At 38.4% G+C, this 27,314-nt stretch overlaps 4 protein-coding genes across 6 annotated transcripts in view; 3 read left to right on the forward strand and 1 right to left on the reverse strand.

The window, feature by feature from the left end:
• Positions 1–15,360, reverse strand: part of inppl1b (inositol polyphosphate phosphatase-like 1b) — a 28,145-nt gene extending 12,785 nt beyond the window's left edge. The window contains exons 1-4 of the mRNA XM_026330809.2: positions 15,070–15,360; positions 13,375–13,478; positions 2,294–3,415; positions 1,152–1,215 (exon numbers count right to left, since the gene is read on the reverse strand). Coding sequence (XP_026186594.1) covers positions 1,152–1,215; positions 2,294–2,430 — 201 coding nt within the window. The 5' untranslated portion in view covers positions 2,431–3,415; positions 13,375–13,478; positions 15,070–15,360. The remainder of the gene's footprint in view (positions 1–1,151; positions 1,216–2,293; positions 3,416–13,374; positions 13,479–15,069) is intronic.
• arr3b (arrestin 3b, retinal (X-arrestin)) lies at positions 8,667–12,773 on the forward strand. Its single transcript, XM_026330966.2, has 11 exons — positions 8,667–8,674; positions 9,818–9,848; positions 10,012–10,072; positions 10,289–10,482; positions 10,617–10,676; positions 10,767–10,843; positions 10,936–11,071; positions 11,621–11,705; positions 11,869–11,941; positions 12,243–12,380; positions 12,577–12,773. The coding sequence occupies exons 1-11, from the start codon at positions 8,667–8,669 to the stop codon at positions 12,656–12,658; spliced, it is 945 nt and encodes a 314-aa protein (XP_026186751.1). The 3' UTR covers positions 12,659–12,773.
• Positions 14,497–21,705, forward strand: rab41 (RAB41, member RAS oncogene family). 3 transcript variants are annotated; one of them, XR_003297170.1, is made up of 9 exons: positions 14,497–14,686; positions 15,715–15,773; positions 16,137–16,190; positions 16,465–16,570; positions 17,459–17,570; positions 18,021–18,114; positions 18,523–18,616; positions 19,503–19,569; positions 19,774–19,843. XR_003297170.1 is itself a non-coding variant. In XM_026330811.1 (8 exons), the coding sequence occupies exons 1-8, from the start codon at positions 14,608–14,610 to the stop codon at positions 19,836–19,838; spliced, it is 636 nt and encodes a 211-aa protein (XP_026186596.1). In that variant the 5' UTR covers positions 14,497–14,607; the 3' UTR covers positions 19,839–21,705. The 3 variants fall into 3 exon arrangements, 2 of the variants coding, with proteins under 2 accessions (XP_026186596.1, XP_026186595.1); XM_026330811.1 differs by lacking the exons at positions 16,465–16,570; positions 18,523–18,616 and adding an exon at positions 17,056–17,161 and having other exon boundaries at positions 19,774–21,705; XM_026330810.2 differs by lacking the exon at positions 18,523–18,616 and having other exon boundaries at positions 14,501–14,686; positions 19,774–21,705.
• A 958-nt stretch (positions 21,706–22,663) lies between these two features.
• On the forward strand, positions 22,664–27,270 carry stard14 (START domain containing 14). The gene is made up of 6 exons (XM_026330880.1): positions 22,664–23,015; positions 23,161–23,308; positions 23,929–24,032; positions 24,237–24,354; positions 24,454–24,506; positions 26,034–27,270. Exons 1-6 carry the CDS (start codon positions 22,845–22,847, stop codon positions 26,238–26,240), a joined length of 801 nt encoding a protein of 266 aa, XP_026186665.1. The 5' UTR covers positions 22,664–22,844; the 3' UTR covers positions 26,241–27,270.
• The last annotated feature ends 44 nt before the right edge of the window (positions 27,271–27,314 follow it).

Raw genomic sequence — 27,314 nt, forward strand, 5'->3', positions numbered from 1 at the left:
AACATTTCCACTAAAACCTGCACAACTACAAATCAGTGGACCTCAAGGCAGTACAAATTAAGATTAAACAAACACACATGCTGTGTGCAGCTGCTGTGCGGGTTTATTTACAGGACTACCACTCAAATGAACAGAATCACCATGGTACTCATTAGACCACAATAGCAAACAAGGCCTTTTCCTGTGCTCTCACTCTAGAGTTTTTTTCCTTTCATTTTGCAGATAGAAACCATTTTTTGGCTTCAGATACCTGCCTGTTTTACCAGAAAATCTTCAAACAGTATTTCATTTACCACAGCAATGCATTGAAAAGCAATTTTTAAAAAATGCAAAGGAATTAGAGACACCAAGAGACAGAATGGGCCCTAAAATATCTCCATGGTCGTCTTGGAAAAACAAGAAGGCAAGCATGCGACTTGTGAGTTAGTGGAGCAAATCCAGTGAGTGAAAATACGCACTGGAGATTTATGGCAGTGGAAAAACAACTGAAATAGAAACAGTTTAAGGTCTTCATTTGATTTTTCCAAGTCAAAGGCTGAAAAATGACTGCCAGACAATTGTTATTAAAGTTGTTATTGAACTTTAATATGCAGACATATAAAGAAAATAAATGAAAAAAAACAAGGCACAGACGATTTGTAGTTTCAAAATTTTCACCTCTCTCACTTTGTGTGTGTATGTGTGTGTGCATGCTTGCAAACTCTTTGCCAATGTGTGTTTTTATTTTCTCATAAAAATTTTGTTTAGGTTTTCGACTAAATGGCCCCCCGCTCAGAGTATCAAAAACAGACACATAGCATCATTGGTTTAAACTCTGACACATCCAAGAGACTTTATCTAATACAAACACCCCCATACATACACATAACAAATAAGCCAAATAATCCAGTGCGTGGGTTGAGTAGGAATATCTGAGACCTAAAAACAATTTCTCCTCTGTGCTGCTGAGCTCATGCTGCAAGCATGTGGCCACATGGTAGACATGCCATTCAAACAACAAGACTACTGCAGTTGTAACAGAGCATGTACAGAAAGGAAACACAGACATGCTCTTGTTCTCTTTATAACAAGCAATAACAAACAATTGTTTGATTTCCCAAATGCCATCTGACTTGCTGTGAGTACAGGATTCAGTGGCGATGAGCACTTACCTGAACTGCTAGAAGGCCGTCTGCATCGGGAAGTATACGATATGTGTGAACGTGACGTTGGAACCTTTGAAAACAAAAAAGCTATTATAAATGTCACTGCAAATTACTACAACACACTTCCGAGCAAACATTCACAGAGAAAATACACTTCGATTTATTGTTTAAATAAGACCCAGATGTTGAGCTGTAGTCAAAGACACTAACTTTCTTAATAAAGCGCCAGTTCTGTAACAGATCACTCATGATGTGGCTTATTGTAATCATACACTGTGTGAGAGACGCTTTGATCATCATCTCCATTAGTCACTTCAGGGAATAATGATGACTCCAGCATTTATCGGTCAGCTACTGTGTATTACATTAACAAAGGGGAACCGTTATAGCAGGATGACAATTTAAAAGTGTGGAAAATTTTAAGACACTTTTAGAAGGAATGAGATATTGACAAAAGAACGATGGGAAGGAGGGAGTAAAGCAAGTGGCCCGGCTCAGCTTTCAGGAATGTATCTGGCTTGTGCTGATGAGCAGTCAGAGTAGTGCGGTCGCAGAGCTCCCACCCTTTTTCAGGGGCCCCAGGGAAGAAAGCGGGGTAAAGAGGGGAAACAGTGAGTCCTGAGCCAGGCTTTGACTGGCTGAGATGGACTGTGTTCAGAAAGTCTGACTAGTCTGAAGGGTGTATGTGTGACATTGGCCCAGCATGAACGTAGCACTTTAAAGCCGTAACAGTTCCTTTGCTGCCTGCTGGCAAATGCTGGTGAAAGTGATGAATATGACAGGGGAAATGAAGCTGCTAAATCAATTTACAGATGAGGACATTCCACTATGAATAGTTTCCAATCCTATATGCCAATTATCTAAAAGTTTCATATGATTAGACAATTAAATATGACTTTACATAAAGCTTTCTGTTTCCTCTCACATAGGGCAACACTTCAAGATATTTTGAGCGAATCAGTTAATACATTTTCAAGGTGATACACATACAATGAGATATGCATAAAGTAACATTCAATAATATCTGTAAAAATAATTTCTGTCAAGCAGAGTCAGATTCCACTGCTTCTTTTAAGTATAAAAATGTATAAACTGGCTGTTCTGTAGGTAAGTGAATGTGTAGGTGTGGGTGTGTGCTGTATACTCACAGCAGGCACAATGCATAGGCTCCTGGCACAGACTCACTGTCTCTCACTAGATAGCTGCCATCCCTCCCTGCCCGTGCCAGCAAGTCCTCTGCATGCACACGGCTGATGTCACGATGATACCATGCTGCCATAGCCATGGCAATCAATACTGAAAGATGTGTTTGTAAAAGGAATCCGCATGAGGTGATGACTTTGACATACCCGACAAGTTCAACACAACTGTATCTGACTTGCTCAGATGGCGTAAGGTGGTATGTCACTCAAGTTGTCAGTGTTCCGAGTGGTCTATTTTAACATTAAGAATAGTCCCATGATCCTTTACTTCATGATCATGAAGTGTCAAAGAGACCACCCAACGTCTTGTCTATATCAGCTAGCACTTCCTGGGTCACACATCCTGTTGAACTGTAGGAAGAACGAAGAACCATCCAGCTGATTGTGAGGTCAGATCAGCCTAGTCCACCTCTCTGATAATATCCTCTTGTATCGATCTCTGTTTCAGTTTGTGGTTACAAATTGCTGCACCCAGGTGAGCACATTACTCCAACAAAACACAGACCATCGCAGCAGTGCGAGGGAGGGAGAGAGAGAGAAGGAGGTAGAGAAAAGCCAGCAAGAGTTGCTGCAGAATCTGAATGAAGCAGCCACCCCTGAGGCAATGACGCTGCCTCTAGCTTAACCACAAACGCAAGCCCTCCTCTTGTCCCAAAACAAAAACCCCACATGCAAACAACAGGAAAAGAAGAACCAAGAATGGCAAAACAAACAAATCAAACCACACATAAGGCGCCCACACACTCACAAAGTAGAGGCAGAAACATACCAGATGAAACTCAGTCAGCACTAAAACCAGACAGGCATGCAACAGAAACCAGACTAATTCAAATGATTTCTCAGCTCTGTTGCCATATAAGGAAATAGGAACACCCTCCAAAAAGTTCAGCTGATAACCGCAGTTGTCTTTGCTTCTTCCAGGCCTAGATTCCATTTAGAGCGTGTCTGGTTGGATATGGGCTACTCCGGGGCCTTCACTTTCATGCTGGATGTTTGTGTGCTGCCGTGTGTGTCTTGTCAGAAGAGTCCCATCTGCATTAGCATGGTCTCCAGTGGTTCCTCAGAGTACTGTCAGAGCAGAGGGAGGGGACCAGAGAGGCAGAGGACAACCCCATTAGAGCGCAGGGCAGACGGAGGAAGTGACTCGACATTCCAGATGGCGGACACAGCCAGGAGAATTCTTGCAAGGGCTCAACTTCACCACCAGTGTGTGAAACAGTAGACTGCTTCCTTTTTCGCTCCCTCCCTCTCCTCCCATTTATTTTCTTCTTCTTCCCTCAGCCCCTGCCTGTGTCTTTGCCTTAAAATTCCAAACACAAAACATAACACTCTACTCACAGGTGAGCTGATTGGCTAATACTCAGTTTCTTTCTTGTTTTTTAAATCATCTTTATCTTCAGATGTTTTGTACTCTGGCAAGCATATTTAGTTACTTTCACTCTTTTTTTGTTTTCTCAGTTTTTTCCCTTTTGTCCCTAAATCTCTCTGTCTCTTGCTCACGCCTTCTTCCTCAGCAAAATGTAGTCTCCATATGGTTATGATCATCCCTAACTTTCTTATTTTTGCCCTCCTAGAAACATCGCCTATTATTCAGCCCTCCTACTTTCCCTCCTTCTCCATTAGCAAGAGCATATAACTCTGTGGGAAGCTGTTTGTCCCATATTTGCTGTTGTGCCTCTCACTACTCAGCAGGAATGTGCCGACCACCAACCACAGCTCCCATAAAACAAATAGACACAAGTCCATCCCCAACTGATGACGTATCTTCTTAACCCTCAATCTGTAATCACTTCTTGCTATTTGCCCTCTATACCGCATAACTCACAGACACTCACAATAGACCAAAAATGGCAGCTTCCTGGAGGTACTAGAAGAAAACGTAATTGTCTTGGGACCATGAACATGTTTATAAAGTTTCATGTCAGCCCAACTAGTTAGATATTCCAGTAGGGACCAAAGCAGGGGCCATCCTGGACAGACTCTGACATGACATATGTGTGATGTCACATGTCGTGATGTGTGTGATGTCATATTATGTGGATCGGGACGTGTTGGAATAAAGAAGCTGAGGGATCACCAGGTCCAGCACTGTATGTTGTTTACCAAACTTTGCACAAGTCAAGGAGCATTAAAACTGTGGCATCACCATGATGGATACCACAAAACATTTGTCAAGCACTGACTTTTTTTTTTAGGGCTGAATCCGTGTAACCTCAAACTTTCCTTCTTAGTGATGCTTGAGGATAAAGAATGTCCCTTAGTTTTTAAGACCTTTTTGTTTCTTGAGTAACACCCCACAGTTTATCAGAACATAAATGATTGTCCATACTAATGTACAGCATCAGTGGAGTTGGCTTAGAGAGTGGCAACTGCTAAAAATGCTACATGGGAACTGCAAAGTAACATCCCTGTACCTGCCCAATATTTAGTTAGGTTCATACTACAATAAAATTCAAAACTAATACTAATAACACTAGTACTGCACATCGATGGATCTTGGTTGAGGATGATGGAGTAGAAGTAAACATCTCTTCACAGAATCCACCATCAGCCATAAGGCAGCACTGAGTGGCTATAACCAGGTTTGATCCTGTTAACAACAAATGCTGCATCACTGCCTAAATTTAGAAACACACAGTGTGTTGTTAAGTGGTAATGCTGTGGCGCTTTGCTGCACTGGAACTAGTCAGCAGTCCCTCGGAGCTCAACTGTCCACATGTAGTTCTTGCCTAAAATGGTACCAGATTAACTGTAAGGGGTTTATGTGACTGTATATAACCTCACACAACCAAAACTTGAAAAAAAGAGAGCCAGTTCATCAGGAAGAAAGCAGTAAATAAGATTACCCGAGGATTTTAGTGGTTTTATCCTGTATAGTATTAAATGGTATACAAAAATACAACTGAATGCAAGCAATGTAAACAAAACTATAGACCTGTGTACAGCAGCTATACTACATAAACTGTGCATAATGAGGTATCTGTTGTTGAACAAAGGGACTCATGAACGCTGTGAATTTCCCCTTGCCCTTGCAATGTTCATCTCATCTTGTCTTACGGCAGACCAACTTTTCTTGCAATAAAATACCCATGGGGTCTAAACACTTTCAAGCAATGCTGTTTCCCCTTGTCTGTCTGAATCCAGATGTGTTGTGTGGTCAGTGAAGCATGCAGAGGCTGTATCAGAAGGACTGTAAATGTCAGTAATAGAACAGATCGAATACATTTCCTATTTTTGATATCTAGATCAAAGATCTGTAGATACTGATTTTGTCCAAAATTCACATTTATATACTTTCACATTTATATACTCTTGACATGGAACCTCAACTGAGAGCCCAAACAGGACACTTCTTTCAGAAATTTTGTGATCAGATAGAATGAGACGAGATCTCGCGATATTAGAACGTGACTATATTTGTCGAGGTAAAAAAAAAAAAGTCCCGTGATATCTTTACATGCACGCTGCGTCAGAAGCGTTACAGTCGCGTTTTTGAATCGCCTGTAATACGCTTGTCACTCACCTCACACGCGTGAAGCGCGGGCGAGGCTTTCGTTCGTGTAAATGTGGCGCATGTCCCCTCGCGCATTGGAAGCGTTTTGTTTACAAAGAGAGGAGGCTGTAGAGAAGAGAAAATATACGATCCAAAACTACAGAAATGGATCCCATGATAAAACACAAGGAAACAACAAAATATTATACAAAAACGTAAAAAATAGCTGCAGGCCATATTTAGTGGGATTGATGTAGCAAATTATATATCTTTGATAGAATAGTATTAGATTTCTATAGGGTCTTGTTTGTTGGTAATTAATGTTCTAAGATTGGTGTTATTATCATTTAGGACAGAAATAGGATTTTTGTGGTTTCCTTTCATATTTGGACAATGTTCTTAAACTCCTACCTTACTATTCATTTTAAATACATGTCACTTGAAAAGAGGAAGCTATATTTTCCCTTTGGGTACCTGTTTTTCCATTGCAATTTTGGTCTTAATTTTCATTTAGAGTGGCCTTAAAAAGACTTAAACTGTTTATATTTTCTAGTGATATATTTTGTCATTGACGATTTATTAAAATTGTGTTAAAATATCATCTTGTCTTGTTCTCATGAACCTAGTATCGTGTATCGACTTGACTCTTGAACTAAGTCATCATGCCTCTAAAGCTATGACATCCCAAAACAGGAAATTCAAATATCAAAAACAAACACCAAACACATAAAGTTTGCCACACAGCTAAATGTAGCTATTGCCTTTAGACTGCATTATTTATTTTAAATGTACTTTTCTAAAGTGGATAACAGAAGTGTAGGGCTTAGAAGGAAAAATCTGAGCACTGTCATTTTTCAGTCTAGGCAACAGTTTGTATGACCATTTTCTGCCAATCTGCGGCTGTGATTTTGGAGTTACATAAAAGCTTCACATAAAGGAGCCACTTCTCCCACACATCACCACTCTTCCAAAAGTAATGGCTTGACATCTGGTATACTACAGCAGTATAACACATGCTTTCCACAATTTCTTTGTTGTTCTGGATTTCACTGCACTGACATAAAGAGAATATTAGAGCAATTCCTATTAGTAAAGTTATATATAGAGCGCTAATGTGGAATGATTAGGAAAAACATCTATAATGTATAAAACAGCTTAACTATGTATATGCCTGCAAACTCCTGGCTGATGATTCAGCAACATAATGCTTTAATGAGATTTTAAACCTTGTCCCCATATAGCAGTTTAATGAAGGCCAAAACTAACTAATCTAATCTAACTAATTTAACTCATTATCTGTCACTCCCAAGGTGGCACTGTCCATCCATGAAACCCATCATCCCACTACTTCATTAATAAATCAGTTACACCCAGCTGAGGACGTGAGAAGATCCTCCACCTTTCCACTAGATGGACTTACCTCTCTTTAGCCACTGTGTGCCAATTTAGTGGCTGAATCGTCTACAGAGCAATGATATTGAATGAGGGACCTCTGAAAGACAAACCCATGCCTTCGCCCCCTCACAATGGATGACTAACAATTAATTCTGATTTATTAGCAATTAGTGTCGTCCTAGAGAAAATACATCATATGCCATTAAAAACTACTTAATGCTACTGACTTTCTGATCCAATCTTGGTTACATCTATAAACAGTACAACTGACATGATGATTCTGTAATCAAAGTGGTACTAGTGGTAAAGTCTTGTTCCATGCACAGCGGTACGTCAGCAGGTCACTTAGATTTTCTGTAAACCTGCCACAAGCACAGACTGTACAAGGCTCGGTAGAGGAGCCATCTGTCGCCCTGGCTACCATAACAACCAAAATCCAACTAATACCACTCTACTCCAGTCTAAGCTTTAAGAAAAGGAGTCTGAACTTTCACACTGAGTCCAATCATCATTACAATCTTTTAACCTTAGAGAGGCTTTCAGCTTGGAGCAAAGATGCAGCAACAGCTGTATGTTGTTCATTCTAAACACAAGTCTAATTATATATTAGATGCATTTCTAGGCTGATTTAATTCATGATTTTATCCTTGTTTCTGTGCTAGTTTAGGAAAAGACTGAAGTGTATGTAAACAACATGGAGTACACAGTATTGTTCATCTTACAGCACATGTATGGAAGAAAATCAGAGTGATGCAGGTTATACAAGATTATTTTTACACACGCTCTGAACCCAAACAGTAATTTTTTAAATTAACTAATTACATTTCAGCCTTCTTAAGCTGAAGGGAGGGCTCCGAGGTTGGGAGGTCATAGTATAAAAGCAAACAGGAGACAGTGAGTGTTAGGCACACTCTCCAGCCGCTATCAACAGTGACGGATTATAGAAGAGGAGACCCAGTGACAAATTTGAGGGCACGGTAAGTGAGCTATGTCTCTCACTGACAGCCGGTACATTATAAATATTCTGAGGTGCTAACAATATTATAGTTATTACACAGAACAGCATCAGCATTTACTACAAATTATCACTTCGGAGTAACGTGAGCTTCTTCCACTCAAATTATCTTACTCAACCTTATACCAGGTTTGAGGAATATTTTATTTATTGTACTTTAATTAGCTGTAAAATCAGAAAGAAACTCTTTCTACTACATAGTTTTCAATTTCAGAAATTAGGATTGTGCTATGCAGTTATAATTCAATGATGAACCACATCAATGGTACTTATGACCACAATTTTTTAAAATCCTGCAGAATTTGAGTTATACTGATATTCAAATTTTGAGTATAATTACATTATTTTATAACCCTTTTAATAAAGCTGTCTTTTGATCTTTTTTTCTAGATTGCATTTATAACTTTTCCATCAACATGTCAAAGTGAGTATAAAGAGTTCAGACATCTCAGTTCTATAAGGTATTGAAAAGCCATTAAAGTGAATTTAATACACTTCTTTGACATTACTGTAACAATGGTTACTTCTTGTCTCAAAATCAAGGGTTCCTCTGGTTGTGCAAATGTTAATTCTCCAAATCTTGCAGTGACAAGAAACCGTGACAGTGTTTTTTCATACTTAGCTCAATTGATGGAAACAAAAGTGGTTCAGGGTCCATGCAGGGACAGAAATGGTAATTCCTTCACAATAAACAAGCTTAGATGTAACAATTTAACATCTTGGCAGCGGCACATAAAGTCTCTGTGTCTCCTCTAATACTTGAGACTTTCAGGATATAAATAAATCCTGGTTCACTTGGATTGTGTGGATTTGATCTTGGAAAAGATCAAGACAAAGTAAACGTTTTAACCAGATTACCTGACACACACCCAAAAAAAAAAAAAAATCAAACACTACTACTACTACTACTATTACTAGTTCCATGGATATGTGCACATAGAAAGGGTTATGTAATAGCAAGAATATTAAAATAAACATTAGATTTGGGGCTATTGATAAAGAATTTGACACACTTAAAAGACATATAGAGCATAATGAGTCTAATCTTTACAACACGTCGTGGGATGAGGTGTGGAGTTGTGCAGGAATGTGCTACTAATATTAGCTTATTTGTGGTCAATAACTGACACAAAATAGCTTACTTCAGTTCACATTGAGCAAAAATTTACATTTTTAATGTCATAATGTGACTACATTAAAATTTACCAAATCAGATTTATATCTTATGTCCAGATTGAATAAGTTTCTGCTTTTCCATCTTAAGCAATTATCCAGCCTCACAGAAATGGAGTGGGTAGGTGGGCGGAGAGATGTGGGGGTGGGGGGTTACCCTATAATTGGAAAAGATATCCATTGTGGGTTACAGATGTACAAAATCATGGCTTAAGACAACTTCAGAATTAGAAAAATGAAAATAACATTTTGTAATGCCACGAGTCAAAAGAGTTACATTATGGAGGAAACATTTGAGCTTGGTCTTGAATATCTTGTGTTTTATCAACTATTCAGTGAGCTTAAAGATATGAAAGTCTGATTTGCCGTCTTTTCCTGTCTCTTCTCTTTTCAGGGTATTTAAGAAGACCAGTGGCAATGGACATGTAAGTGGCCTCTATAATATAGTCATTACAGGGCACCCCGTGGGTACAGGGAGGAGTGCAATTTCTATGTAGCTCTTCCAACTCCCAGAAATAGCTTTCAAACTCTTGTAACCTTGGCAAAGGAGTAACTCTTTTTCTCCCTGCTTTTCTGTGTTTCTTTCAGATTTCTCTGTACTTGGGAAAGAGAGACTTTGTGGACTATATTGATTCGGTGGAAGTAGTTGGTGTGTGGCACTAAATCTACATTGCATCCTAACATATGTACATATAATGCTCATTAAATCTAATGCCGTTGATTCTTCTCTCATTTATAGATGGAGTAGTTAAAGTGGATCCTTCTGGCCTTAATGGCAGAAAGGGTACTTTTATTTTATTCACTGAACAATAGTAAGTTCGAAATTAAAATCCTTGAATTCACCACAGACTATTTACTATTGCAGTGTTTGTCTACCTGGCTTGTGTCTTCCGCTATGGTTGCGAAGACTTGGATGTCATTGGACTTTCCTTCAGGAGAGATATCTGGATACAGCATGTTCAGGTGTATCCACCTACAGGTGAAAGCACAACCAAATCACCATTGCAGGAATCTCTCCTGAATAAAGTCGGAGAACAAGGATTTCCCTTTGCCTTCCAGGTGAGAAAGCACAATTTCAGCCCATATATATCAAATCACTTGTGTCTTTCAGTCCAGTGTTATATTGATCAACCACGGGTTATTATTTCACTTTACTTTCTGGTCATTATGTGCCGTGTTTCTGCTTGTTTCAGATGCCAACAAATCTCCCATGCTCAGTGGCCTTACAGCCTCTGCCAAATAACTCTGGCAAAGTACTGGTTTCCTTATACTCTCATACTGTCCGTTAAATGTTTAAATTTATTTGTAATTAATTCGGTTTTGTTGGTTTTGTTTTGTTGTAGGCTTGTGGTGTGGAATTTGAGGTTAAAGGCTATGTTGCAAACGCACCTCTCAGTACAGATGAAGTTATTGACAAGAAGTATGTATACCCACATTCAGCCCAAGCAGCACAAGGAACACACAAAGGGCTGTTTCTGACTCTCAATTTGTCTTTTTTTTTCCTGGTGTTAGAGATACTTGCCGTCTGATGATTCGTAAAATACAGTTTGCATCACCTCACAGCAAACCTGGACCCAAGACTGATATGTCTAAGCAGTTTGTGATGACTGACAAACCACTTCACTTGGACGTTTCCCTTGAAAAGGAGGTATACAAACATCTATAAACTATATTTTGGGTAGTATATACATTATCTAACCATTACAAGGCTCGCTCATTTTAAAACCTAAAAGAGGTGTGTGTTTTTGAAGATTGTATTAGCCCTCAATAGCCCATCATCAATTACAAGTCACATAACACACATTTACTATTCACAGTTAGCTTATAAATACAATGTAAAATGTACATCACCGTAAGAGATACAGAAACATTTTACCAAAATCTATATGCAAAGTTAATTTAAAACATTAGGTTCCATGGTATTTAAAGGACACATGCAGTAAGGTTCTCTTTTTCTGGAGTTGTTTCGTAATAGCTCTTGCCCTTGTATTAGGTGGTACTTTTCCTAAACCAGTACAGTTACCAGCTCTTTTGTGTTTAGTTGTTCATTGTCTAAGTTGATATTTGTATGCAAGGCCACATGATATTTAGGCAAGTAAATAATGTGTGATCATGCAATTTATATATTTTTTCATGTCATACTTTCTACCAGAATGTGTAAAATAGAATGCCCTAGTCTAATTAGTCTTATTTTTAGACTTATTACCATGGAGACCCAATCACTGTCAAAGTAAAAATCAACAACGAAACAACCAAGGTTGTGAAGAAAATCAAAGTCTCAGGTGAGTAGCAATGAAACAAGGTGTGGTTGAAGTTAAATTCTACATAAATTGTGTTTGTGTTGCTCAGATTAGAAGGAAAATGGATGGAGGCTTTTACATGGATTATGCCTATAGTATTTGCTCAAGAGTTATACATTTTAACTGATTATTCTCTATTTTTTAGTTGAGCAGCTGGTAAATGTGGTCCTCTACTCATCTGACACCTACACCAAAACAATCTGCTCTGAGGAGTTTGGGTAAGGCTAGAACTCTATCAAATGAGGCTTGTTAGCAGGATTTGTCACCATTTTAGATTACAATAATTTGCTTGCATTCATTAAGTTCATTTCTTAAACATCTTCAAATTCTGTTAAAATTGAAAAATAAAATCTCACATCCCACTATCACTAAATATTATCTCTACTATTATATATTACTCATAAAAAATGTCGTGTCATTGCTGCATCTTCATTTTAAATTTATTATGTCTTGAGAAAAAGTACAGTAACACAAATGATGGCTGTCAAGTTAAACATTATTATTTATTCCTGTATAAAGGGAGACAATAAACGCCAACTCTACATTCGAGAAGTCCTTCCAAATAACCCCACTGCTGTCTAACAACAAAGAGAAGTGGGGTCTTGCAGTGGATGGACAACTAAAACATGAGGACACCCACCTAGCATCCACTACCCTGTAAGACAGTTTTAGTCTCTCGCCAAAGAGCTTACAGTGAACCCAGGGCATGTTTTTATCCTCTTATCGATTAGTGATGATAAAGAGGATGATAGATAAAGAGGATGATAAAGTGATGATGATTATGTCACCCATTTATCATGTCTTAGACCAAATCCTCAAACTGATGGGTAACGTAGGCCTTTCTTCTTCACAGGAGTCAAGGAGAAAAGGAGATACAGGGAATCCTTGTTTCCTACAAAGTCAAAGTTACTCTAGTGGTGCCTGGCAAAGGGTAAGTCTTAACTCAATAAGAATTTTCACTTACAATACTTTTACAAATAATGTAACTTTCTTTTATTGTCTTGCTCACGATGAAGCCTGCTGGGTGGTCTAACAGGCGGGTAAATATTGATTTTGCTTAATTTGTGGCTATATGAACAATATATGAAATACTATTGTATATTTCTAATCATAAAGCAATTTTATTTACAGTGATTTAACTGTGGCACTTCCTCTGACGCTGATGTCCCCATTACCTGCAGGTGAGTCCAGTGTTTTGCATTTACAATAATTGCCAATTAAATGTTTCAGAACACATTTCAACTAAAAATAAAAATAAAAACTACAGTATTGATTCTTGTGTAACTGATCTGATTTACTTGTCATGCTCTTTCCTTTTATCCACTGACTGCACTGCTGTATATTGAGCAGAGGTGTAAGTATAACAGTTTCTATGAATATGATGTTTTTTCTTTTATGTTGCTGCTATTTTTCTTCAATGTTTGTATTTTTATGAACCACAGCAAATTGGATTAAAGGCCTCTATTGCAGATGAGGTCACCTCAGATTCAGCACATTTGACAGGCCTATATGTCTCAATGTCATTTTGATCCCATTTTTAATTAGATATGTAGTAAATGTAACCAACATACAAAAAGCAATAGTTTATATTATGTCTTAAAAATTCACAGTTTTGTGCCACATTTTTACCCTTGACCATGAGTTATTTTACCTTGGTAGATTGTTGGCTCATAAAATCTGTTGTTTCATGTCCACAAGGCAGACCTCAGAACTGAGTCCAGTGCAGGATGAGAACAAAAAAGGAAATCCACCTCCCTGATAGAGAACACATAACACAAAGAAATACTGATGAATTAAAGCATTAAGTGTCATTGAGTTCTTACTATATAATGTTAAAAATGTAAACGGGTAGGCTATTACATATCTATATATAAATATATATGTATTGTGCATTTTACTTTGTCAAGTGACTTGCCCCATAATACAGAAAGCAGAGTTTTCCCTTACTATATTATGAATACTGAAAGTGTAAAGCTTTACTTATTCTTAATGGTAATTGCAATGTCATTAGAACCATAAGATGTAATGACTTATCTTTGTAGACGAGAAAGAAATAAACATTGTTTTCCTCCAAAACTCTCATCTTTGTTATTTTTGCTTAATTTTTTTATGCTATGGCTTATTTTGCACTTAACACTGAGAATGCCTAATAAATAATACATACACTGTTCACTAATTTCATTTAGAAGAGGGAATAGATAATCAAAAAAATTCTTTTCCACACAGACCTAACACATATAATTTTTGTTTTTATGTAAATCATTTGCTAGACACAGCTTGTACTGGGTGTATTTCACTCAAACGTTGCTTTGAAAAGTTGCTCCTACTTGTCTCTTTAAAAGACTTACATAAATTGGGCAGCTGTGGATCAAATAAATTAGCTAATGTTCTTCTACACATACCTGTATATGTAATATGTAACAGCTTTTATCAAAACTGTGACTACAGCCAGCTTTCCTCTACATATTCTTCTTCCTTTTCTTTTTACCCTGACTGAACTGTTTTCAAAGCATGTATCAAACATCCTTTCTTACCTGGTTTTAGTAAGAGATCTGCAGCTAAATCTAAGTAACGTGATTATTATATTCCAGCAGGTCTATTTTATGTAGACGTCCTGCTTAATAAACATGCATGAAGAATTACTAAGAGGGATGGCAATAATTAATAAGGAAATTATGGTCATATCTTAAGCCTTTGCATTAACTTTGCAGTTTCTGTTGTCTCTCAGTTACCTCATGGTTGCGCTGTTTCTCTTCTGTACGTTTAACAAAACAATAGCGCTGACTAGTGCAGGATAAAGATACTGTACTCGCTGCTCTCCGGTCTAGACACCACATCATTAGCTAAGTCAGATAGTTACCTGATTATTTCATTTTCTGACAAAATGTCAACCACGACAGGCGGTGGAGAGTTTGGAAACCCTCTACGAAAGTTCAAGCTCGTGTTTCTGGGTGAACAGAGCGGTAAGTTGGCGACCAAAGTGTTGATCTGCTCGGATGTGAAGAATGTTCAGAAGTGGCTAACATTAGCTAACTAGCTTTCCTAGCTAGCTTGCTGCTATCTAGCAGGGCAAAGTTCCCCCTCGGACATTAGTACCCGTTGATAAAATAAAGTGGGTTTGTTATTATTTCAGTGTGTCTGGGGTGTTAAAACACAGACGAAGCTAACAGAAAGATGATGGACATAACATTTTTTCCTCTTGCGATGATGTCATTGCCTAGCTAGCTAACGGTAAATCGCTAATCTAGCTAAACATCTCCCTCCTCGGCTTAACGATAAACGCTTATAATACACGACGTTGACGTGTGAAATCTTTAGTCTGTGACTTATCTACTTATATACTTACCAGATTATAACGATGGTCATTGTCCTTTAATCGTTAATGTGAGTTTGTGATGCATCAGCATCGTCTCACTGGCGTAACTGTAGCTTTAGCTGGCTAACTACTTTTAGCTAGCAGTAACCTTTGCCAGGCTAAAATACAGAAAAGCGAGACAGTATTGGCCCGAATATGTCCGTCATTGGTTTGTCACCAACATTTGCTTTTAAACAGAGTACTCGTATTAGTTAAAGGAATTAAGTTTATAGGCATTAGCAAGTGAAACCGTAGCTTCCTGCGGCAGCACCTCGCAGAGCCACGTCGGCCTTTTCCTCGACCATTTAACGTTTAACACTGACATAATATAATATACGTGCTTGTATTTTGTTTAACGGTGTGTAATATTGTAGAGTGATTCTCTAATGACAATACAAATGAATGAAATGAAGCATTTTTAAAAATTATTTTCCTAATTTCGTGGCTCCACCCATATTGCCAGCTCAGCGTGTGGGTTCAGCAGTCCACAGTGATTTACTCACCGTGTGATGTCACTCTTGTCTAATTTCTCCTAAAATACGAACTTAAATCTCAACATTGTAGTTTTGGCCTTGCAGGTTATAGTTTTTGATTGACAGAAGAAAATAAAATCTTAAACTTTTTGTGTTTGTGCAGTTGGAAAGACCTCACTCATCACCAGGTTTATGTATGACAGTTTTGACAACACTTACCAGGTAATAACTTAAGTCTTATCACAAAATGACACAGACTTAGTGTGACAAAACACTTGTCAATCTAAGGTGTGTTCTAAAATACATTTATTATAACATAGATTATGGCTTGTGAATGTATAACATTAATTAATTATGGTTTTTCCAGTTCCATATTCCTTATTAGTCTGCATGATGATTTACTTGCATAGAATAAATAAACTAGAAAATGCAGCAGAGCCATTATTATTGTTTTAATATGACATGTTAAAATTTTGGGGAAATGATTTATAGATTTCATTGCATAATGTAGTCGAACACCTTTGTGTAACCAGTTGTCAAATTATTGTACCTATAACAGTGTTTAATGCACTGATTGTCTTACAGGCAACAATTGGCATTGATTTTCTGTCAAAAACCATGTACCTAGAAGATCGTACGGTAAGTCGAGTTGTTTTTTGTTTTTTAAATTTTCATCATTCCCATTGTTGTAGTTTTAAAACTGCTAGAATCGATCCAAGCATCCATCTGCTTTTTATGTAGTTGTCACCATTTAATTCCCTTTATCCTAGATTTTACTATTTATTTTGCTAAACGTGTGATCATGGTTTTAGTTCCCATCGTTATGTCAAGTTTATGTTTTCCTTCCATACCCTGGCTGGGTCATGAAACGGCCTCACTCCCCTTCCCACATTCATTTCGTGGCTGGCCACAGATTCGGCTGCAGCTCTGGGATACGGCCGGACAGGAACGTTTCCGCAGCCTCATCCCCAGTTACATCCGCGACTCAGCTGCTGCTGTGGTGGTTTATGACATAGCCAGTAGGTATCATGACCTTGCCTCACCTCTTTGTCCTTTGCTTAACATTTGCAAGGGCATAAAAGAGCATTTACCAGCCTGGCAAACCCCAGTGGACAGCATAATGAGGCATGGTGATGCTAAAGCATTTCTCCAGCTGTGCCTGGGTGCGGGGATTGTCTATGCTTCGTAAATGCTATTAAATATGAGGTTGATGGAAGGAAGAACAGAAAATGTCTTTAGATGTGAGCTCATTAGCAGATATTCTCTGAAACAGCCTAATTAATGATTCAGCAGGGCCTTCTTTTACATGTCTTACTTTCATTGCTTACTTACACTATACATCTCTGACCCTGCTACATTTGAATGATTTCCCCCCATTTCTCCATAAAACATCTCTCTGCTTGGCTTGCAGTTCTTTTATGTCTGTTCTATTCTCCATTTTCTTGATCTGCCTTTTCCCTCTCTACCTCCTTGTCCTTTTCTTCTCCTCCATTCCAATCCTCAGGTCCGGCTCCAGCTTTGGGACACTGCCGGACAGGAGCGTTTTCGTAGCCTAATTCCAAGCTACATCCGTGACTCTACCATTGCTGTGGTTGTTTATGACATCACCAGTGAGTCAGGGCTGTACTTTAGGTTTTTGTAGGGGGTTTAGACAATTAGAAAAAAATATTTTGGCTTAGTTGTTGCTTTATATATTTCCGATAATAACCATTAAGTATATTTTTCCTTCTTTAAGCTTCTCTGCTCAGTCCTTCTTACTAACATGACTCTGAGATGTTTGACCTTTTTCATTAAGAGCAATACCTGTTTACAGACTTTTAACTGCAGTCAATATACCAAATGTTTTCTGTTTTCCGGCCACACATGGCCGCTGTGTAGAGTAACTTTGTGTAATTTTTCATCCACAGATCTTAATTCATTCCAGCAAACCTCTAAATGGATTGACGATGTTAGAACAGAGAGAGGAAGTGATGTCATTATCATGCTTGTTGGGAACAAAACAGACTTAGCAGACAAAAGGTACATGGCTGTCTGAGATGTGTGAATGATTATAGTGTTGTTTTTTTTTTGTTGTGTTTTTTTTTCCTTATTCTGTTTAGGATTGATAAATACGCTTTCATTCAGTTAGAGAATGAGTAGCAGTAAGCATTACGGTATACAAACTGCCAAAGCCTGGAATCCCACTATTCTTTCCTTCAGTGCATCTCATCCAGTTTTGATCATCCCTTGGTATTCTGCATTTATACCAGTTATTTAGGTGCTTTTATTCATATATTTTTATTTCTTATGATTTGGTCATATTTCTGTTATACCTTTTTGTCTTTACTTTACTTTTTTGTTCCCTCTCCTGATCTGTTCTCTCCATGCCATTTTGATTTTTTTTTTGTTTGTTTGTTTGTTTGTTTTGTGTTTCCCTCAACAACACACTGCACACCACTCCCTCCCCCTCCCTTCCTGGGACCATGGCAGGCAAGTTTCTGTTGAGGCGGCAGAGAGGAAAGCTCGTGAGCTCAATGTGATGTACATAGAGACCAGTGCCAAGGCTGGCTATAACGTCAAACAGGTTGGTGTTTAGCAACAGCAGGTGTCATACTGACAAATGATCGTGAAGTTTCCAGCACAGGTCATAATGTCCTATAGGTCAGGGAGGCCCACCTGTGACGACTCCATGTATTCATTATATGGATCAGAGTGTGGCTGTTGAATGAATGAGTGACCTCAAGAATCTATTTCCTGCTACTTCATCTTTACTCAGCACAGCAGCTTCTCTTCCTTTGTCTTCCTGTCTGTTGGTGTTATAACTAAACTAACCCCTCTCTGTTTTTCACCCAAAACAAGAGTCTGTGTTAAGCTCTCTCTGTTTCTCTCTCTCTCAATCTTTTCCTTCTCCTTTTGGCCTCTCCTCTTTGCAATGTTTCTTTCCATACCTGTCTGTTCGTCCGTCTCCCCTCTTCTGCTTTTACCTGAGCAGACAGATCACCACGGAGGAGGGCGAGCAGAGAGCTAAGGAACTGAATGTCATGTTCATTGAAACCAGCGCAAAGACTGGCTACAATGTCAAACAGGTAGAGATTCTGCTCTGTGGCTAGTTGAGCTATTTCTGCCCTCATATTCTACACTTACCTCTTTGCGTCTCCTTTTCCCTTCACAGTCATCATGACATGTCTAAGCAGTCTCAGTGCATACTCTTGTCAGTTGTGTGCAACCCACCCCCCCACCCCCGACACAGGCTTTGCTAGTAGAACCTTCAATATCAGTTCTCTTGTTTTGCACAGGTTTGCCTCTACTTTATTTTTGTCCAAGTAGTTCTGATTCAACAAAACATCTGCAGCTTTTAAAAACGTTTCTGTGAATATAATGGATTTGCCCTGTGGAGGTTAGCACGGCAACCTTTCCTTTCATGCTCTTGTTTCAACCAGCAATTACAATCTCATTGTGCATCACTGCTTTAACTACTTCATGTATTTACCTGTTCAGTGAAATATATTACTTAGTATAACTGACTAGTATAACTTCAATGCTTTTTATCTATACTTTTATCTATTTGACAGTAGGGCTGGGTGATATGAAAAAAATTGAATTGAAAATATTTTAGTGTATTTTTTATACCAGAAAATATATCCTTTCATTGTTTTGCTGTATTTGGCCATTTGTGGATGTAAAATTAATTAGAACTGCATTATGTGTGCATTGTTGTTTTGTTTCACTGTAGTATCTTAATTTTTTGTACACTGAACTAGACAAAGGCAGACCTTTCTGGAAGGTTATTTTTTGTATAAACACTGTTGAATCACTTAGTATATACAATATCTTAGTATGGAAATAATGAAATTGTATTTTTTTGTGATCTGACTATATCATCCATCCCTATTTAACATTTATTTTATATCCTTTTCTGTTTTTTTTTTTTTTAGGAGTGTATTGTTTAATTTTTCTTGTTTTGTTTTATAGCTGTTCCGTCGTGTTGCTGCTGCTTTGCCAGGGATGGATAGCACACCAGAGAAAAGCAAAGAGGACAGTATCCTTTTAAAAGTTGCTTTCAACAGAAATTGTCATGATATTGTCAAGTACTCGTAGTATTGTCAAGACCTTAAAGCTTTTGGTGACCTGGCAAGAGCCTCGGAAAACTCACAGTTAAGATTGCAGTCAGATAGCACTGCAGAAAATACTGAAGTGAAATTTGCAAATTCATGGCTGATGTTGCTTAACCACATCCACTCAGTGATCAACATCGAGCTGGAGAAACAGCCAGAGATGACTGTAACCGAGAGCAGCTGCTCTTGCTAGTACACCTCACCCCCACCCAGCCTGTCTCCTCTCCATCAACAGCTTGTCTCTCAGTGGCCACTCTCTCCACCCTTGGCTCATTGCCACTGGGATGGAGGACCTGTCCTGTTTTTTTCCCTTTTCAACTCAGTGACTTTTCAGAGTAACCGTGTGGATGTGCATTACTGTATTGAAACAGATTATCTGGAAAAAAAATGGTTCAAAAGTAAACATTTAAAACAAGGAATAAGTTAAATGATATGTTCAGATTTTCATCCAGTTGCATGGCATTATATAGGATTGCAGACTGACATAGCTAACTGCTCATGAGTTATTGCACAGTTTGGAAATTTAGTGCTGTTACTCTCGTCATTGTTGTAAAGTAAAACTGCTTGGGATTATTTAAATGACTGCAAGGTTGAGTTATCAGCCCACTTACTTTTTATTTTAAATTGAGAGTTTGCCTAAACTACCGGTACATATCTTCAGTTTGTCTTATTTTGAGGAAGTGAACACATGATCTTGCTAGTGAATTCACATCATCACCAACTGTCATATTTCTACATTAGACTCAAATGCCCACTTTTGATTAAAGAGGGTAAATGGAACCATTTATATATAAAAATGCCTGACACACCTGTAGGCTTAAACTGCGAAACACGTGTTTAGTAAGCCAAACTTGCATAAGAAAAGTGCTATGAAAGGGATGTGTAACAAAATATGATACATTCTCATCAAACAAGAACCATCCCAAGTTCATTAGAATAGCAACTAAACCGAAACTATATCTGCATTAAACCTATAGCAGCTGTCCTACAATGTTGTGAGGCGGAGTTTTCAGTTATTAGATGACCCTGATAGATGACATTAAAAAAGAAGCCAGTGTTCAGTTTTCCCACACCGGTGGAAAGTTGTCACCTTGGTCGATATGACGTACCCACCATCTCATTGATAACTTGTGTTGTGTTGATTACACTATTGCAAGAACTTGCCGCATGCTCACCATGCAGGATTTATATGGATAAGAACACAGATGCCTTGCTTGTTTGTTCACCAATGTTGTGCACTGAATCAAGCCACAATATTGTAAATTATAAAAGAAGCCTGCTGACTGGTTCATGGCTTCACTAGTTGTTTTGTAGAGCTGGTAGATAAGAGTTTGTCCTGAGATATAGTTAATGCTTACTAACACCCTTGCTGTAAAAAGTGCAGAGAAGTTAGTTGCAGTATCCTTTTGCTCTATTGCTATTGCCTGTGTAGGACTGTTGGTTTTATGTGTTTATTTATTTTGTAACTTGGACATTCATTGGACATTGTACGCTTGACCAAAAAGTACAGCTTCCGACACGCATGGTGAAAGTTTATTTTATTTATTGTTTGCGTGTCTGCTAGGGCTCCACCTAAAGGCAACATTGAGGCCTAGTAATGTTTTTTCACACTACAAGAAGTTACTTTTTGCAGTGTTTATACTCGGTAGCTTGATCGACAGTCACAGGTAAAGTCTGCACCTTCTCCAGACACACACACACACACAGTGTAACACAAACCAACTAACTAGCCATAGCACAACAAAAGACACTGGTCATTTGCTGTAGCTTGTTTTGAAATGTAAAAATTTTTAAAATGGATTTCAAAATTTGTCTTTAATTTCATCCAACAACCATTTTAACATGAGCAGTTCTTCTATTACTTGTCACAGACTAAATACTCAGCTTTGTGCTATTCTGAATTGTGTCTGTCCATTTGAAATATGCTGTCTACTCGTGTTTAGCAACGTTTGTGTGAATAATGTACTATTATTATATGATGTATAAAAAGGAGAGTTAATGAAACACAAGTGTAGGTCTATCACATGGAATAAAATAAAGATATTTCACCAAAATCTTAACATCTGTGATCGCTTTCTTTGTGAAGTGGTGCTGTAGGAAGACTTTCCTTTGCACATGTTATGGTATAGTCCACACATCTCATGTTTCAAATGCATTAGAAAAACATTTGCATGATTTGTATCAGTACAGTTAATCACATAGAGCCCAACTGAAAAACCTGTCACACATAGGTGTGTGTGCATGACACAAGTCAGCAGAATAGACTGAAACTAATTACTAGTAATGCATGATGGATAAAGGTGTGGCCAAGCATGAGCATGAGGTTGCTAAACTGTGCTGCTGCTTTGTGGATCATCATCTTTGGCCTGAAGCTTTTGAAAGCTTCATATTTCCCATATTTAGCAGACCTGGTCACACCACTTGGCCTACTTATACCTGAATATAAAGCCTGTGTGTTTATTGAATTGAACTGAATTCTTTATTATCATTGTAACATGTACAATGAGACCTAGATTGTGCTTGGATGATGATGGATTATAGCTGTTTTATTTATTTATTTATTTTTCAAATTAAAACGTGAATTCATTTTCATTACAGCCACGTTTTAAAGGAGTAGACTGATGAGAAAGTGTCTTTGAGGAGTCATTAAAACTGGCCATGGGACCAGTCAGTGTTAAACTGTAACTGTTTAACATTTATCGTCGTGATGATCCTTTGGTTTAATCAGCACTGAGCAATTCACCGCTGCCCACTCCCCTCAACAGCCCACAGTGTATCTGTGTTTCTTCTACAGTTCCTGACAATAAATGACAACAGCGCTCTTTCCTTTCCTCGGGTATCACTTTCGACCTATAATAACCCTAAGAGATTGTCCTGTGCCGGTCTATTCTGGTCGTTTCTGTGTGTGTGTGTGTGTGTGTGTGTGTGTGTGAGAGAGAGGGGGGGGGGCACTTACCTTTTCTTCTTACGTACCTGCTCAACACACACCTGGACGTGTCGTGACGTCAGAGGGAGGGGAATGGCTCAGGAATTCAACACAAAAATGCTGCTCGACTCGACTGAGGATCGGCTCGCATGTGTTGTGTCGCCACACAAGCTTTAAATCTCAGCTACCTTAAACCTCTCCAGGTAGCTCTAGCTGTGTAGGATTTCTTTTGCGGATTTTTTAAATCATTTTTTTAAAGAAGGACTTTTAGAGATGTCTGGTTCGAGCATTTTACCCGATGAGGCGCTGTTTGCTGACTTCAGAGAGAAGTGCTTATCAGCGGAAAATTGGTTTAACAAGTATGATAGTAATGGCATGCAAGTTTGGGTCGAGCAGCTTCCTCCAAATAAAGGGAATAATGTACCTAAAATCCATAAGATCAAGGTAAGTTTCATTTCACTCCAGCTGTACGCTGCTGTCCTTAGAAATAAGCAGCTATAGTGGGATATGGTTACACTATTTATTCTTTGGGGTCCTGCTGTGGACTTGGCATTGCCATATTCTTACTATGTAATTGTGTGTGTTTCAGTGTAAAATGGCAATCAAAGATGTATCAGCTGCTACCATGTTTGACGTCCTGCTCGACAGCCAGTACAGAAAGAAGTGGGACCCCACCATGCTGGAGAGTTTTGACATTGCCCGGCTCTCTGCTACTGCTGATGTGGGCTACTACTCATGTAAGGACTCCAGACTGTTGGGTCCTATCACATTTCTCTGTGTTCATCTGTTTCTCAACAAGAGTGTCACAGTCTGGTCAGCAGTGTAGGGCTGACTCACCTTCACCTGTTACACACACACTGGATGATTTAGGTTTCGACATGTTGGAGATACACTTTTATATTAACCTTAAGAAGGATTGTATTACATCAGGTCAACACATGACTAAAAGAAGTTCTTGTTTTGAAGAGATGGACACAGACTGACCATGTTCTTGATACAGTAACTACAAAATGCAGAGACTATACCTAAATGGTTTTTTGTTCTATGAAAGTCACTACTGTAAACAATAGAGTAAAACTGACTTATCTAGATTGATTGCACCATAAACAATACCTCCATTATTTCTCCATCAGCAAGCACATGTAATGTATTTACACACGGTGATCAGATATTTGTTACATGCTTCCTCTGTCAGCCTTTTTCTAAACTGCTGAAGCCCGTAGGGATGAAGGGTGAGCAGCCTCCTGCTCAGCCAGAATATTTATTGTCACAACAAGGATCCTTTTGTTGAGTCTAAGGTTGTGACAGTGAAAAACTGAACTAGTGAAGGATGTCTAATCCTTTTGCTTTCCTGCAGGGCTCTGTCCAAAACCAATAAAGAACAGAGACGTAGTAACACTGCGTTCGTGGAAGGTGATGGATGATGAGTACATTATCGTCAACTTCTCAGTCAAACACCCGGTAAGCCACTTCCTCCACACGCTCCCAGGCATAAATGTGCTAATCCTACACCTCTCTGACACCTATTGTCTTAATTCTGCTCAGCAGTGATTTTACCGTACCTATGAACAGTAGCTGTGTCACACCTAAAACATGTGGTTTGTTCAGTGTGTTTTTACATAAAACTGGTTAATTACAGTGCAAACTATTTTGATCCAATTATAGAAATACCCTCCTCAGAACAACCTTGTGAGGGCCATTTCCATCCTCACTGGCTATTACATCAAGTCCACGGGACCAAAGAGCTGTACTTTCATTTACCTTTCACAAGCTGACCCCAAAGGTAAGACCACAGGCAACAATCACGTCGTTTTATTATAGCTGAGAATGTTAGCTGAATGTTTTTTTAGGTCTGTTGTAAAATTGTTTTTGTCCTCCACAGGTTCTCTTCCAAAGTGGGTGGTAAACAAAGCATCTCAAGTTCTTGCTCCTCGGGTATGTAATGTTAGAGAATCTTCGTTTTTAGTTAACCTTGATAGTCATTAATAATATTTCAACTATCTATCAGCATGTTTGACAAGGTGGGTGTGTGTCCATGAGGTGATTATAAAGTGTGTAGGCGGTGTGTGTGCATAAAAAAATCAGGGTTTCTTGTGTCTTAAAGGACAATGGTAACCATAGAAACACAATTTAAGGGCCTGTCCTGGTAAGACTGCTGACAAAGGAGTACCTCAGCATGAGTTGCTGCTCTCTCCTGGTAGAACCCGTTTCTCAGGTTTTCATATCCTCTGCAGATGGAAACTATTTAGACCAAAGTATATCGATGTGTGTGTAAGAAACATTGTTCTAACCAGACAAGAACATGTTCAGCTCATTAGCTCATTAGAAACACTGACCCTTTTTAACTAGTGACTGCCACTTCCATAAGGTTAAGTAGTGAATATTCAAAATGAAAATGAAATAAAATAATATTTAATTGTAGTGCACTTTTAATCACTTCAGAAGAGTAATGATAAAGCAGTATAAAATGAATGGTAATCTAATCACCAATGAAATTATAAGATAAGTTCAAGTAATGCAAAAAACTAGGTGATGGTCTTTCAAATAAGGCAAAATTGCCTCCAATGTACAAAATATTGTTTTAATACTTGTTTACTGAAATCTACATGCATGGATTAGGGCTGTAACCAAAGATTACATCTATTAATCACCAATTTACAAATTGTCCATCACAATTTCCCAGCAGCAACCTTCAAACTGCTAATCCAAGATTATAGATGAATCCAAGATTAATCACAGAAGAAACCAGATACTCGCTTAAAGGTGCAATTGGTGAAATGTGAAAGATTTAGCAGCATCTAGTAGTGAGACTGCAGTGTGCAGCCTTCTGAGCCCCCCCTCACACCCCACCCCACCCCATCCTCCACTTCCAGCCATGAGGGTGGATGTCATCTTTAAAACAAACTGTGATTTTCTGTCTAGAGCCAATGTTTAGTTTAACACAGCTAAAGTTCATGGTTTTGCAAAACAGGATTCTTGAAGCAAAACCTGCTTTGCTTCTGATTCATTTCTGGTTTCAAGTCAAACATTTATGTGCCCTCTAGTGGCAAAGGCAATATCACCTTTATATGTGAGAATACAAATGCCTTTGCTATTAAAAAAAAAAAAAAAGCACTGTTGCTTTTTACCTCAGTCCAAAGACATGCAGTTTGGGGCTGGGCTAATTGGGGACTCCATAGACCGGTGATCTGTCCAGGGTGCTCTGTGATCCTGCATTGGACTGAGTGGTATAGAGAATGAATGGATGGATGAAAATCTTGATATGACTTTATTGTTATTGTGTAAGAGCTGTAAATAGTTTTTTCATAATAACTACATGTAACTGCTTCCCACATAATCTGCTGCAGGTATTTTCTGACCTGCTTTATCTTGAGCTTTGTTAAATGAGAATGAAGGTGTGGTGTCATTGTCAGATTGCAGCCCTCTTGATAATCATATCCTATCTCGGCCCACTCCCTCCAGGTGATGAGGTGTGTACACAAGGCAGGGCAGAACTACCCAGAGTGGAAACAGCAGAACTCTCCCAACCAAAAGCCCTGGTTGTACCCGGAGCAGAACACCCTGCCTATGATGGACCCTGCCGAACTGTCGATACAGCGAGCAGACTCTCTAGAACATGTGGATGAGAGTTCCAAGGTGGATGCTCAGGACAGCGAGGACAGCAGTTAAATCACATCCAAGTGATTAGAGGAAGGGAGAGATTGTGGGACAGACTGTATGTGCTAACAAATACAATAAGACTTGAGACCTCCAGCCCCATAGTCACCCTAATCTTCCAGTTTGTCAAATCAGTGTGCCTTTTGGGATGAGCAAGAGTATGAAGTGTTTACATTTGTCTTACCAGATGAAAATGAGCACAGATTAAGTTAGCATTAACCTGAGTCAAGTGTTTGCTGCCAAGGTGTCTTTTTTTAAAAATTTTATAGTGTAGTGAGTTACATCTACAATAAGTCATGCCTTTTTTAGTTTCAGCTATGTAAAATATGTAGTGTAGTTATCCACTCTTGGCTCATTATAAGTGACTGAATTGAAGTAACATTACATGTTGTCAGTGAAGGAAATGTTTCTGACAGTTCACGCTCAGTTATTAACAGTATAAACCATTTTAGATTAATCCGTTATTGTTTTTTGAATCTGATCAAAATTATTGGAGATAGAGCGAAACACTTTTAAGTTATATTAATATGGTTAGTTACACTCATATATCATGGTAATGAGATAACAGATTTATGCAGCATGTCGACTTTGACCTTTGATTTTTTTATTGCTAAACTTTAATTTGTTTTTAGTTGGAGTAGTGAACTACTTCTATCTTCTGTATGTAATACAGGAAGACAAGTGTGAAGTTTCATCGCATTTAAATAGTGTGCAATCAAAATGTATGTATGTAACGCTTACATTGGCATTCAAGTGAATCTGCGGTTGAGCTGTGAGAATGACTCTTATGTTGTATTAAGATGAAATGCACACAGCAAGTTTGCAATGTCAATCACATATCACTTTAGCTTAAGGATTGAAATGACCATAAAGGCTATTTTGTATGTTATTTATTTATTTTAAGCTATTGTAAGATGAAATGAAGTCATGATGGACAAGATAATTTGGAATGAAACCCAGTAGGCTGAGATTTTTAAATTATTTCATGTGAGGAATGTTACATGATCTTGATTTAAAAAAATAATAAACCTCAAAAGATCAACATGCTTTGATAAACATCATCACTGACTGCATTCCTCTCTAGGC

This window comes from Mastacembelus armatus, chromosome 10 (assembly GCF_900324485.2).
Source record: "Mastacembelus armatus chromosome 10, fMasArm1.2, whole genome shotgun sequence".
NCBI lineage: Eukaryota > Metazoa > Chordata > Actinopteri > Synbranchiformes > Mastacembelidae > Mastacembelus > Mastacembelus armatus.